Source organism: Sturnus vulgaris, chromosome 7, assembly GCF_052056855.1.
Source record: "Sturnus vulgaris isolate bStuVul1 chromosome 7, bStuVul1.hap1, whole genome shotgun sequence".
NCBI lineage: Eukaryota > Metazoa > Chordata > Aves > Passeriformes > Sturnidae > Sturnus > Sturnus vulgaris.
The window spans coordinates 38,260,888-38,275,887 of record NC_142249.1 but is presented as its reverse complement, the minus strand read 5'-3'; the positions used below and the strand labels follow the sequence as shown (position 1 = coordinate 38,275,887).

General features: G+C 38.6%; 1 protein-coding gene across 11 annotated transcripts in view; it reads left to right on the top strand.

Moving 5' to 3' along the window:
- The window catches only part of QTMAN (queuosine-tRNA mannosyltransferase), a 171,253-nt gene that overhangs the window by 140,627 nt on the left and 15,626 nt on the right, over positions 1 to 15,000 (top strand). For all 11 annotated transcript variants that reach the window (XM_088168390.1, XM_088168395.1, XM_088168393.1 and 8 more), the window contains one exon: positions 12,878 to 12,987. In XM_088168390.1, coding sequence (XP_088024516.1) covers positions 12,878 to 12,987 — 110 coding nt within the window. The remainder of the gene's footprint in view (positions 1 to 12,877; positions 12,988 to 15,000) is intronic.

Here is a 15,000-nt window from a genome sequence, read left to right as displayed (position 1 = left end):
CTCATGGCAGGAGGGTCAGAACTAGATGATATTTCAAGTCCCTTCCTACCCAAACCATTCTATGATTCTGTGATATTTGGTGAAAGCTGAGTGTATTGCGAAGATGACAGTGACCAGTGTGGCATGGTCCTTGTCTCTCCCCCAAAACTTCCCCACCAGCATTTATGCATCCATTATTCCCTCTCATTCACCCAAACCTTATGCTTTTTCTTTTTCTCTGTGTGTTCATCTTAGCTGTTAAAGATTTGATAAGAGAAAGTTGTCAGAAATCAATTTTTCTTCTTCTAATTGCATGGGTGTGATAAAAGATCACACAGGGAATCTACAAGAATTTACACACACATGCAAACAAACAGCTGCTGTCAGTTCACATGGAGGATCAGATAAGGCCATTATCTCGTGTCTAACCTACCAGTGTGTGACAAGAGCATGGGGAGGTATATGGGACAGGAGATATGGGAGCAGGAGGAAGAGTGGTAGAAGTCATGATGAGTAAATTCAGAAGGAAAAAACCCATGTCTAGATTGTAAAAATTATCTGAAGATTTCTGGTCTAAGGGAAACCGGTGTGTTCAGAGATAGTCCTGTGCCCAGTTGTCTGGTTATAATGCAGAGTATCATGAAGAAATGTGTGCATGGGGACAGGCTGTGCTGTACCAACATGTGGCTGCCCAACGTGAGGCCCTGGTCCCCTTCACTCAGGAACAAGTGCTTTGGAAAGGGCTTGTCCCAGATGGGGGCAAGAAGTAAGTGTTGTGCCTTTTGTGATGGGGCAACTCTTCATCAGTGAGCTGAGCACAAGTCCTCTGCCAGCTGCAAGAGAGAGGAGCCTGGAAAGGGATTTTTATTAGTATTTTGTATTTATTTTATATACATATGTATATATATATATGTATGTATATATATAAAATATATATTATAGTAGATAATTACTATATAACATATTTTATATATATATATATGAGACATATTGAATATTAACTTGTTCCTCTTGGCAGCACAATACAAGATTTGTGTAGTCACTGTTTGAACTCTCAATCGAAAACCATTTCCTATAGAGACACTTGAGTATACAGTGACTCATATTTTCCTCATGCTGTTGAATATTTTGGACCAAATCTTATCCCATCAAGATGCAGGTGTGGTAAGACAGCAAAACAGGAAAGAAATCCGTCTAGAAATCACATTTGAGTACCCAGAAATGCCATTAGGCTCAACAGGCATCCTCAACATTGTGAACAGCCTGCAGAGAAGAAGTAGATGTGGTGAATAAATAAGGCAGACTGAAGACAAAGGCTTAAAATAAAAGTGTTTATACACTGTTAACTAGAAGGTACCAGATAGGATAAAAAGCCCACAGGATGTAAAATAACAAATTCAAGATGGGAACTTTTAGAGGTGTCTTAAGGAAAGCCATCCAGTACTCCCGAGGAAAACAGCACTCACCAGAGCAGTGACACTGATGGCACGTGGTGGATGAGCTTCTGCCAGGGACATGTGGAGACATTCATGTAGAAGTTGACACCTTTCCCTCTTGCACATGTGAAAATGGGCTAACTTCACGTTCATGCAGGCTGTGGTTAAGTTTGGGAGCAGATAATACTCTTTTAGAGTCACAGAATGATTTAGGTTGGAAAAGACCTCTTGAGGATTGCAGAGTCCAGCCATTCCTCCAACGCTGCCTAGCCCACCACTAATCCATGTCCCCGAGTGCCACATCCATGGGGCTTTTAAATCCCTTGAGGAATGGTGACTCAAACAAATAACAAATAAGAAAGCGAATGAAATAGTTTGAGAAGTTCAGCATTAAATGGAAAGACAGCTTGGAAGTGCCCTTTCTTTGGTTGTTCATTCAGTGGTGTCTAATCTTGAAATATCTACCTGCAGCAAGGGAATTTGAGGCACTGAGCCCTTCCAGTGGAAGATGTGTTGTTCACTGTTTTGTAGGAAAGTCCAGCATGTGCTGAAGGTGTGAAAGTTTTGCTTTAGTGGAAATCTCAGGATCAATTTCTCCATTTCAACATGTTTTCTCAAAGGGCTATGGGCAGTTTATAGTCCAGAGGAGCAAACATCTCTAATTTTGATACTAGCAAAAAGAGATGTTCTGTGTTACCTTTTCATTCTTCAGCTGACAAGCCAGATAGAATTTTGAGTAATTTGTTGTGTTTATAGTATAGGCAGAGCCTCAAGTAAGTGCTCATTTCTTAGTTTCCCTCCTACCTGCTCTCTGGTTAAGATGTGGGTAACTAGAGACTCAGAAATACCATTGTGTAGTCACAAACTAAACAAAAAAATACAGTTTTGAAAATTTTAAGACCAACACTTCATGCTGAGATAGAATGGCAGGAATTAAGTGAGGGCTGTGAAATTCACCTGTGAGGCAGTGAGACACCACAAGAGGAAACGGCCTCGAGTTGTGCCAGGGAGGATTAGGTTGGATATTAGGAAAAAAATCCTCACCCAAAGGGCTGTCAAGCTCTGGCAGAGGCTGCTCAGGGCAGTGGTGGAATCCCCATCCCTGGAGGGATTTAAAAGCTGTGTGGGTGTGGCCCTTGGGGACAGGGGTTAGTGGTGGCTTTGACAGTGCTGGGGGAATGGTTGGCTCAATGACTTTTGAGGGCTTTTCAGAGCTAAATGATTCTGTGATGCTCTGACCTTTTAGCTTTCCCAAAAATTGCATGTTTGCCAGTCTTTCAGAAGGATCCACAGAGGACAGTGAAAGTGTTTGGGTTTGAGTGGTGTTTTTTCTCCCCTGGTTTCAATTGCCTGGGCTCCTTATTAATTGTTGAAGCAACATTTGCTCCGTTGGCATCAGCAGTGTAGGAAAGGAGAGGGGAACTATCTCAGAAATACAAAGAGCTGAGATATTTTGTGATCTCTTCCCACTCAAACGTATCCTTCAAATCGCATTCCCTCAGTCAAGGGAAATAATTTCAGTTACCGTGGCCACAGTAGAAAGCAGCCCTCTTTTTGAATGCCTTTTTTCATTACTGTAGATATGTTTCTGAGATGAGAAACGATGTTTCTTCTAATTACGGTTACATGTAGTTAATTTCCTTTTCTTAAAAGCTCAGTGTGAAAGGCAGTTTCCTTTAAAAAGGGAGGGGGAAAGAAAAAAGTGATACAGCTGATGTTCCTGTTGCCTTAGCAACAGATTTATTTATTAGGGTCTGAAATGACATGAGTTAATATACCACATACCTGCTGATCGGCAAACTCTCCTATTTCAGCTCCAGTTGACAATTAAGTCCTGGACAGCTACAGCCAGGGGTTAATGTTACTCATTAGGAGAACTAGGTCATTACTGGGAAATCAAGGCACTTAAGGCAGCATGGATAAAATACAAAATTCAACATCTCAAGGAGTGAGGGGTTTTATGTTAATTAACCTTATTTTCCTTTCATTAAACAAAAAAAAAAATCTTTCATATATGCATATGACAGTGGATCAATTAATTGGGAAAGGAAAAAAAAAAAAAGAAGTAAGCTGTAGTTTACTTTCCTCTCCTAGTTGTCTTCATTTCCTTTGGAAGGGTTTCATTATTTTATGGAAAATTCTTATGTCTATATGATGAGTAAAAAGGGTATTAAAATTAAGAAGGGAATCATCATGGAAATCAGCTTTACCACAAGGGAATGAGCAAATAAAAGCCTTGGAAATGAAAATAAATAAGCTTTGCTAATACCTCACCTAAGGAGCAGAATATAAGCCCATCAGAGCTTGGAGATATTTAGAGGTACTTCTTTGCTTCTTTATTAAGCAGTTACATAGTTATTTGACCTTCAGAAACCGAAACTTTAGAGAACTAATTCAAGTTGTTGGCAAATATTCTATTTACAGGAAGCTGATCAGTGGCGTAGCCAACAGTAACTCCTGTAGTTAGTAATTGGCTTCTGATTTCCAGGAAAATTAAATATATTCTCTGAAAGTTTTATTAAGATATCTGAGTGGGAGTTTTAACTTGATAAGTCATAAGTGATTTAATAAAGCTCTCCTGAAAGCCTTTATTTACTAACTTTTAGCAGAGTTCATTCTGATAGTGGAGAACTTAATAGGCTGAAAAAGAATCATATTAAAATGAAACTTTTTTTTTTACTCACTGCTCCCCCAAATACACTTGGTTCTTTCACTTCCTCTATGCACTTTATTTTCTGTATTTAAGCTCTGTTGCCCAATTCTGCTTAGTATTGTATTTCAGCCAATTTGATGTAAAACCTTTCTTCGTTCCTGTGAAGTCAAGGTTGAAACAGCAACTTACCTGGTCTGCACATAGTGAACCATTGTATCAGGTGGGAAGAGCACTGTTCCCTGTAACAAAAGCCAGATTAAAACCCCACGGGTGTTTTTCATCTGCATGGGGTAGTTTTACTCTCTGATGCACCTTTCTTTAAATATAATAAACATGCTGAATGATATCAAGATTCTGCCTGAAATATCACAAAGAAACTCTCCTTCAAGGCCAGGTTGGATTGGAGCAGCATGGTCTTGTGGGAGGTGTCCCTGCCCATGGCAGGGGTATTGGGACAAGATGAGCTTTAAAGTCCCTTCCCACCCAAACCATTCCATGATTCTGTGATGCTGTGATTCCCTCTGTGCTATCCAGATGCTCACAAATCAGCCTCCAGAGCCTGTTACAATAAATGCTTTAGCCATGGTTGAAAAACTGATTTTGACTTAATGTAAGACTACAACTGCATCACCTAGACAGTTGAAGAATATTTAAGTTTGGAACAGATGCATCACAGATTGTCCTAACAGCTCCAGTAAGATTGGCTCTCCCTTTTCCCAGAATGGGAAATTCATTTTATGGGGGATTTTTTTTTCCTCCTGTATAGTTGTGAAACCCAAGCGTTTGAGCAGAATCACATATGAACGGGTGGGATTGAGGAGTCCTCTCAAGGCTTTTCCCATGGCTCTCAAATAATTCCTTTTCTACTCCATTTACCTAATTTGGTTTTGGCCTTTCAAACCTCATCCTTCTGTCTTTGCCAGGCTCAGTTCCCTGGGCATCTCCTCACACATAGTCTTGTGCAGCAAATTTACACCTCACTCTTCTCTAGTTCCTCAGCCTTTCTCTGTCTCCATCACTTCACTCCTTGTCTCTGCAAGGAACCTTCTACAACACATCCAAGATACAATTTGCAGTTTTACTAGGTAATGTTGTGTTTGAGCTTTTTTTTTTTTTATCTTCATATGTTCTGGAAAACCTTGGACAGGATTTTTCTAGAAGATTATAGTCCAAGATAAGTCTCAGTTTTGGGAAACATCATAGGCAAGGACAGAAGAGGTTTTGTAATGCAAAGTCCCTAGCAAACTTAGCAGATGGTGCCACCAGCCCCCTTTGTAAGTCACAGCACCCTGGACCAAAGTATGGGAATAACCTTCAAGAGACAAAATTCAAATATTTCATAAGCAAGTGATCTAATATTTATCCTTATTTTCACCAGTAATAGGAGGGTTATGTTTCTTCCATCAAAGCTATTTTTAATTAATTTCATTTTCTTGCCACATGCAACTGTTCAAGTCTGTTCTCTTTGCCTTCTTCTCCTCCTTGCTCTCTTTTTTTTTTTCATATTTTGATACTTTTTTGCCCCTCCCTGTGTTCTCTAATCGCTGTTTTTTCTCGGCTGTGTTTGTGCAAACCTGACTCAATGCACTGAGTTGATTCCTCATTCTGAAAGCAGTGAGATTTGGAGTTACTTTAATCTTGTGGAATAATGAGTTTCAAGCCTTGGTGCCAAGAAAGTTCCTGTTTAGAAGCTTCTTCCTTGGTGATCCCAAAAGGATGAGTTATCTCGGGTACCTGAGCTAATTCTTCTCAGGGCAATGCTCAGCAAAGAGCAGGATGAGCTTTTTGACCCATGCAGGGCATCTGGTGGAGTTTTACCTGGCTGTAGATTGGTTGTGTGAATCCATCATGGAAACCAAAGAGGGGCCACAGGGATCACCATTCCCAGGAAAATCTGTAATAATGTAGTTTTTATGTAGTAATTTATATATAAATTTATAATTATGTACGTTTTCTGTTATTTCAAGGAGCTGCTTTAGTAGACTGTTATCCACTTAATACCATATTGATAACTATCTTATGATTGCCATGACATGACCTTTTAACAATATTTTGTAGTTGAATTGCAGCAGGATTGCATATGTTGTGTATGGTTATCAGGGCTGTCAGGGTTGCTCAGATATTTTATGACCTCCCAAAACAACGGGAAAACCTTTTATTATGTTACCTTTAAAACACTAAAGGAAGTTAATTTTATTGTTGTTGTTTTTTTTTTTTAATAAACTGTTTGAGGTAGTCCATAGCATGCACAGAGTTTTGTTGCAAATTGAAATAAAGTGGTTTTGGGTGTTTTTTAATCAGAATCCTCTACTTGGGGACAGCCAGACTGGCCAAGCTGGAGTAAAAGAAATGAAAGGCACTGGAATGAAAGTGCATTGATTTTTACACCAAGGTAACTGAGACCAAATGGTGGTCTTTGTCTTCAGAGCTTAATCTCCCTTTAGGAAATAAGCAGGAGGCTCCATGACTGATGCTGATCCTGAGATTTCTTTGGTTAGGGGACGTGCAATATTTTATTTTGAGTTTTTCTTCATGAATTGTGAGGGGAGAAGAAGAATCTAAACAATAAACTCCCAAGGTTCTTTCTTGTTTCTTTTTTTATGAATCTCTTGTAGATAACAGGAGATAGGAGAAAATGCTTTTCCAGCGTAAAGCAAAATGCCACCCATTTTTCTCAGGCCAGCAATTTGAACAAATCAGAGGGTAAAATACACACTCCTCACTGTAAATACGTCATGGGCTCTAATAGAAAATAAAACACCGTATTTGCCAGTACTGTTTGGCTGCTTTTTGCCTCTCCAGTGCCATTTTTTAATTCCTTGGCTTGCAGAGGTGTTCTGAAAGCACAGGCAAGGATCAGGACCCTTTTTTTTGCTTGTAGGACCTACAAATTGCCAGCTAAAATTTATTCTGTAGGGTCCTTTTTCATACAGAAACATTTTCTTCTACTTGACTCCATTTTCTGTGAACTGAGGGAGTATTAGATATTGTGGTAACTTTTGATGCTGATGATGCCAGACAATGTTTAGAGGCACAATTACAACAAAGACATTTTGTAGAGCAGATCAGCTGAAAAAGAAAAGTCACTGGACTTAACTACATATTTACAGTCTACCTCAACCTCATCTTGGAAATGTAAAAAGATGGAAAAATATTGTGATAAATTGAATAAATGGAAAGCAATTAACTTTTCCTTCATGTTTGCATTTTCATAGTTATTTCTTTTTTTTCCCCTGTTTCTTTTCTAATTGTGCTTCCCTGGCAGTAACATTTCATTTTTTTGCAGTTATCATGAGCATTGTTACCAGAATTTGGTATTAGAATTTTAATTTTTTTTTGTCCCGTTTTTTTCTCTCATAATGTTAACATAGAAAATGTATATTAAAGTCATTTGATTTAGGAAAGTCTTCTGTCCTCTGTGAAAATAATTACTGGAATGTATTACATTTCATGTATTGAATAGGCTTGTAACATGAGTCCTCTTCTTTAAGAAGAGTATTATTCTCTTAAAGTATTTACTGACTGTGATTCTCACCATATTTCTGTAAGTGAAAGCTCCTCTAAGACCGTATCTTGCAGATGGGGAAACCTGGGCAGAGCTGTCTTGTGGAAAATCAGTGTAAGGAAAAGGCCAGAATTCTGCAATTCTCTGGTTTATCTTTTGTGTCCAAACTTCTAATTTCTAACATCATAATTTGATTATAATGAACCAGTATTCAAAATTTTTTGAGTTCAAGATTTAATGTGAAATATCAAAGTGTAATACAGTGCATAGTATAACAGAGGGAAAAAATCCCTGATGTTATTTAGATTAGGTTAGGATGAAGTGGGGCCTTGACTTTAGCTCTGTGGAGTATGTATAGGTCTTCTATTTACCTTTTATTTATCATTTTCCTCCTTGTGTTTAGTTATTTCATACTTTTTTAGTTTTCACCAGGAATATTTTAATATTTTTTAAATATTTTTTCCTCCTCTTGTGTTTTTCTTACTCTTTGAATTGCTTTGCCCAGTATCTCTGCTTTATTTGATGCCAGACTTGTTCCTCATTACTTTAGTTTCCCAAAATGAAAGGATCAGTGTCATCCACATCAAGGTCTGTGTCTTGGAAACCTCATTTCCTTTATTTTTAATTATTGATTCTGTGCTCATGGACTTCCCCTGTGCTCTGCTCCAGCCGTGCCTTTTCCTGGCTAATGTCCCCTGTCCCCTTCTTTTCTCCCAGGATGTCTCTTGGCTCACCAGTCCTGATCTCCATGATTTCTCCCCAGCTTCATCAATAACGAGTGATTCTTCAGTGGCCTATTTTAGCACCTATTTTCTATCAATCATTGTAGGCAGGTAGAAATCCATCTTTTACCTTCTGCTATATGTCTTAACAAATATTAAAAAAATATATAAAATTGAAGTGCTGCTTCAGCTTCTGAGGATTTTGTGCCATTTCTCACATTTGTCCATCTGATGTGAAGGTGATTTTGGGGAATGGGGAGGCAGAAGGAGCTGCAGCCAGTGTGATTTAAGGCACTACCTGCCCGCAAAATTTGGGATTCTCTCCCGCTGAAAATCTCCCATGCCAAATGTCCTAAGATTAAAATCAACCCTTTTAATATTGCTTTTATCAGGGCTCAATTGTAACTCTTTCAGAATGTGCAGCACCTTAATGGTGGGACTCCATGGTCTTCAAAGTCCTTTCCAGCCCAAATGATTCTGTCATTCACAGAGATGTCACCACAGGGCTGTGGCTTTCACAAGCATTACATGGCATTTATGGAGTATTTTCTCAAACATTAAGACTTTTTTCCCTGCTTTTGCACATTTCTTTTTTTTGCTGATAAATGTTTTAATCCCAGATTTTAATATATATTTTTAATAGACTGCATTTATTTCCCCCCTTTGAGCAAGTCCTTTGGCTTGCAACTCTTCCACTTTCTAATTGCATTGCTAGATGTGCCTTCCTCCAAATTCTAAATAACTGTGATTATCACTATGTAGGATAAGTTTACATAGACTTAAAAAATTAAACTAAAGTCGGAGAAGACCATATGGGTCTCTTACTGAATTTCACCCAAATTCAATTGATGAATATTCATTGAATAATGTAAAGGGCCAAATTCTGGTTGTTGTTTTTTTGTTTGTTTGTTTTTTTCTTTAATAATGTGTTTCCCATCACTGGTCAGGGATGTAAGTGAGAATAACTCCAGTTTAGGTGTCCATGTACTCTGCTTCCAGTTCCACCAGTGGGTAGGGCTCGAGGGCTCAGGCTGAATTCCCAAAATCCCTGAAGAGCAGAAGGGTGTTTTGGAGAATGTTGCCATTGGTTGTATAGAGGAGCATCATCATAGTGCTATGAGGTTGCTTTTTAAAATCACTTTAGGCTGAAAAGTGGGATGTCAAGTCATCAATTAATCCTGACAGCATCCTTCTGTAGTGAAAAAATAATATTGTCACACCCATTTTGTGAGCAGAAAATCTAAGGCAGAGATAATAATGGAGACTCAGTAGTGGGGGTGCTGCTCCCACCACACTCCCATTCCCTGCTCAAGGACACTTATCAAAGTTTTATATCAGATTACAAAGGGAAGTCACTAAATCAGGATGAACCCTGGGCCACATCCCCCTATCCAGATCACTAAATATCAGCCAGTTCCTAAGAGAGACTTCAGATGTCTCTCTTAAATTGTGGGTTAGAGTCAATAATGACAAATCCCAGATAAAAATGAGGGCTGTGTAGTATTTGAACATGGAGATTGAATGTTTCCAAGGCAGGACTCTCAAATCTGAATGTAGATGTGGTGTCTGTGCCTGTTTTGTGGCATTACAGCTGTAGTTTGGTCATTCTGATGTTTTCATGTTCTTAAGATGAAATTTAGAGCATCTTCTTACCATGCCTAGTTCTTATTTTTCCTTTACCAGATGCGTATCAAATCAAGTGAGAATACAAAGGCATTTCAAATACCTCAACTAAACAACAAAGCCAGACCCTGGAGTCACATTAGCTTGATTTTTCCCCAAACATAATATCTTAAAAGAAAAGTTTGCATTTTAATATCAGGCTTTTATACTGTTTTGCAGTTCTTCTTCAGGAAATGGAATATATATAATTAATACTGTTTAATAAAGCTCAAAAATGCAACAGATGCAGCCAAAAGTGCACATCATTTTGAGCAGATCTTTACAGAACAGACATTCCATATTGTGTTCATCTTTTTCCACGATCACTGCTATGGCAATCTGGTGTGTTTAGCAGTTGTTGCTGAGTAAGGCAGACTGGATTGTATATGATTTTCTCCATGTCAGCCAAGAAACAGAGCTCTCTCCTTTTTGATGAAGCTAAGAGGTAGTCTTGTACTATTTATTTTTTTTTTCTACCAGGGGCAGCTAATACCTTCAGTATCCTGCAAGAATAATAATACACTGTAGTCTGTAGGTGCACAGGCCAGGAGGTTTCTGGAGGTCTTAACTGAGAATAAATGCTTGTGGTGTGTAGAAGTCACAGGAGCTGATAAATACACTTAAGATGAGCTTCCCAAATAGAAAAGCTACAAGATTCACAAAATTAAAATGTGGGAGTGTCACCTAAAAGGGAAACATTTTATATGGGGGGATGGAAGGAGGTTCACCTACAGCAGAAAACCCGCAAGTGAGGCTCCAGTGCAGAGGAAATGTTTCCCCTTTCAGCATTCCTTCTGGGTGCCAAATTTTCCTTCTGTTCTTCCCCACCTATTAAACAAAGCTGCAACTTCCAATTCCTATCAGTTTTCCTAAATATGTGCAGCTTATGTGGCTTCGCCGAGCTGTAAGGCTCCGTGTTCTCCTGCCAGCTCCTTGACAATGTGGCTCCAACAGCATCCTCCACTTTTGGCTGCCTCTGGGACCCCTGGTCTCTTCTGGAAAGCGAGAGGGAAAGCATATCCTTAGCTGGAAGGACTTTTTGTGACTGTGAAGCTGATAGCAGGGCTGTGAAGAGCTTGGAAGGATCCCTGTCAGCGTCGTGGCTGTCGAGTCTGCTGGCTCGGCGCGCGGGGACGCGCCGGTCCGCCGGGACGAGCCCGGCCAGGGTGGGCTCGTGGCATCACTCACCAAGCACCCTCTAAAGCCTGCCCAGGGGAAACTGAGGCTCAGGGGAAATTCTGTCATTAATTACACCAACTCCCAGCATCGTGGAAGTTTTCCTTGCAGGCATTCACGACGGGGATGTTCTCTTCCAGCCAAATCCAAATCTGTGCGATCCGGTGTTGGCTCTTGGAGCTGGGCATTTGGAGGGAGCTCAATACTGGCAAAAGTTTCTGCACAGAAGTTACCTACCAGAAACAGGTGGCTCTTTTTAAGCGTGAGGATGCAGCAAACTAATAGTCACAGATCTGGGGTCTTTGAAACTGGGAGAAATCCACCCTCCAAACCCCTTGCATCCACTTGGGTTACTGGAATTGCCAAGGAAACTCCTGGTTCACAGATGTGAAAAAAATTACAAGACTTATGCAGCGCATTCCTCCTTATTATTGGGAACAAAACAAATTGGGGGGATGGAGGACTTCTTAAAGTGATGATTGTCTGGCTTTATTTTAAGAAAATGGGACTAATTCTGAAAACTCCACAATTCCTGGAAGTTTCGCAGCCTAGGGAAGTCACATTAATTATAAGATTAATTTATTTTAATTCCCTAAACCAAAAATATTGACTGAATGAGAAATTAACATGTGTAGAGCTGCAGATGTCATTTGGCTTTAGATTTCCTGAATGATATAATTATTAATCTTTTATATAGTAGTGTGAGAGACCTACAGATTTCATTCTACAAAATTACTCTGTGAAGAAAGACACCAGGACAGCTGAGATATAGATTTTTCCCTTAATACAGGAAGAACGGTGGAATTTTCTAAATAATAAATAAAACCAAAATATTTTAAAGGCATATGGTGCACATCTGTTGAAATACAATAATTTGAAGCAGAATAATTAAATGCAAGATATAATATTCACCTTAGAGTGAGGAAATTATCTCATTCCATTTTTAATATAACTGATTTGGGAATTTTAAATCATTTGTGATACCGTTTGAACCTTTCATTCTATGCCAGTAAAGAACAGTAAAGACTGGAAAATTGAGGGATAGATTTATTTTTAGATAACCTAACTTGCATTTCATGTCATTGAGTGTCATACCTATACAAACTTTTAATATTATCTTCAATTGAAATTATAAATAAGTACAAGTTTCTTATATTGTGTTTTAATTTCTAGTTAACGTCTTAAAAATCTAAAGGTAGAAAATGCATGATGGTTGTTTATTCCTTTCTTTACCTAAAGCACTGAATGGATTGGAAGCTTTTAATAACTATAGCATGAATTCCTAAAATTCTAGTTTGAGAAATTCTGTAGGTTTAGGAGAAGTTTTTGTTTAATCTGTTTTTCCTGGGGAAAGAAAAAATTGTAATGGAAGTCGTATACGTATTTTTTGGAAAAGGAGAAAAAGAAAACCCAAAACCTTTTATTTCCTACCCATTTTCAACCTGATTTTGCCTTCAGGTAAAAAAGTCCTTCTCACTTTCAAAGCTGATAATTTGAAGAGTAAATGCATTGTTTGAGGACAAAGGAGAGAGAGAAGAATCTGATGAAACTGAGATTTTACCCCGAGTATTGCACTGAGGAAAGTGTTCAGCCATGTGGGAGAAGCAAAGAGGGAAATTATTTAAATAAATTTAGTCCCCAAAAGTGTAATTTTAGCAGAATAATGTTCTGATAAATAAAAAAACCTTCCATAATTCCACAACTAAATGTAAACAATGCTGAGATAAATTCTGTTTGTTTTAAGGGAACATGACAAAGATCCTGAAACTTTCTTTAAAGTCCTGATGAAGCTGAAAGAGCAAGATCTGCCTTTCCAAGTGTCTGTCCTTGGAGAGACTTTCAGTGAAATTCCAGGTACCTTTCCTTTTTTTCTTTATTTTAAATTTACCATAATATAGATACTTCCAGAAATAGCTTTCATTTATATACTTTTTATCTTAAAGGATGTGCTTAAAATTTTCCTAGTGGTGAAACTAAATAATATTGATACATTGTAAAATTAAAATTATTAAAGACAGTAAGCGTTTTTTATTTTACTTGGCAGAGCAAGACCTTATTTATGACTTGTGGTTCAGTAACACTTCTGTATTTATTTAAATAGAGAGATAGCTGTGGGTGATTGGATGGTTCAGATAGGAAGCAAAATCTTTCAGGTCAAGGTCACTCATCTGAAATCCTGACTGAGATTTTAGCAGGTGAAAACACTTAGTTCCCTCTCAAATGTGAGGTTAAGGACTGCTGTGGAGAGCTTCTGGCTTATATCTGGCATGAAAGTGGTCATTAATCTTTAATATTTTTATACCACTCTTTTGGACAGTCCTTCCATTTCTTGACTTCTACAGAACCACAACTCAGTGAACAGTTTCACCTGTCTGGAAAATAAATAAATTTTATTTAGACACACAGCTTTGTGCCTGAGATATTATGGCAATAAAAAGAATAATCAAATCCTGTACTGGGTGCACTTGTAATAAATTAAACCTTTTTAAAATGTACATTAATGACAAGCAAGTGTCAAAATATCCCATGTTTTAGCTCGTATGTGAATTCCAAAGTGTAGACTTGCATCCCTCGGCCTCATGAGTCTGTAAAAATAGACTGGGGATTAGTTTATTTTGTCAGTTCTGTCATATCTGCTGCCTCCTGGACTGGTGATATTTCAATTGGTTTAGTTTTGATTTTGCCATTTTTAAGACACCAAGAAGTTGATCTGATCCAAATAACTTTTGGGTCCCCAACTGAGACACAGCTGGTTGGAAAAAGAGGTAATAATTCAGAAGCAGAAAATTCTTCATGTTTTCTGTCCACTTCCTTTTTAGACAGTTTTCTGAAAGCCTGTTCTTCCAGGCAAGCCTTATCACAGATCCCAAGGCAACGTTGCTTTCCAGACTGAGCACACCAGATTTCTTAGAAGGAGAAATTTCTAAGGAATATGTGACAGATAGGAATATACAATGGTGCGCTGCGGGAACAGATTCTATTGACACTCATTTTGGATGTTGTTACATATCTCATTTGTGGCTTCAGTACTTATGAATAATGTAGATCATCCTAAATTTATGCCAGTATATCAAATCTATATGCCGCACCTCTTGTCTTGTCAGTTCATTCATCCTCGTGTATAAATAGTCTATAGAAGGGACAATGTGGTGAAATGTGTCTCATCACCATGGGTCTGATAGGGCCACACTCATACAAATGACATATGCAGGTCATTGCTAACAAGCACCAATAAAACCTGTTGCACATACTTTATTGAAAATCTAGTTAGGAGGGGTTTTGCAGGTTCTTTTTTTTTTTTTTAATAAACCGTTGGCACTGTGTTTCCGCTCCCTCCAATTACGGGACCAAATTCCCTCATTATTATAAATGTCACGTCTGCAGTTGTTGGTGACAGAAAAAGTGGATAACATACTTCATAATTTGGCAACCATTCATGTAGTTGAAACTACTATTTTTCAGTAGCTTGCTGGTTCAAAGCACACAGCAAATATCCAATAGGAAGTTAGGAAATCTGTACTTTTCAGTGCTGCTAAAGCTTGGCTTTAGACTCTAAAGCAGCGAAGAGTTACAACTTAAGGGTTTAGACAGATGTGCTCTGGAGGGGCAGATCCTTCCCAGGGGAAGAGAGTGAAGAGCCCCATAACTGGCTCTGTTTGGGATTTGTCAGCAGTGAGGAGGGAAGGCTGGCAGTGTCCCAGTGATAACCAGAAGTTGCTCCTTATGAGTGGAGTTGTTGTGCCTATCTCATCTTTGATCATCACACACGTACTAGCATCATTTCAGTTGGAGGTTTCCTTTCATTGGTGCTCCCCTGTCCTGGGGTATGAGCTACACTCTCCATGTGGTTTTACAGTCCATCAAATT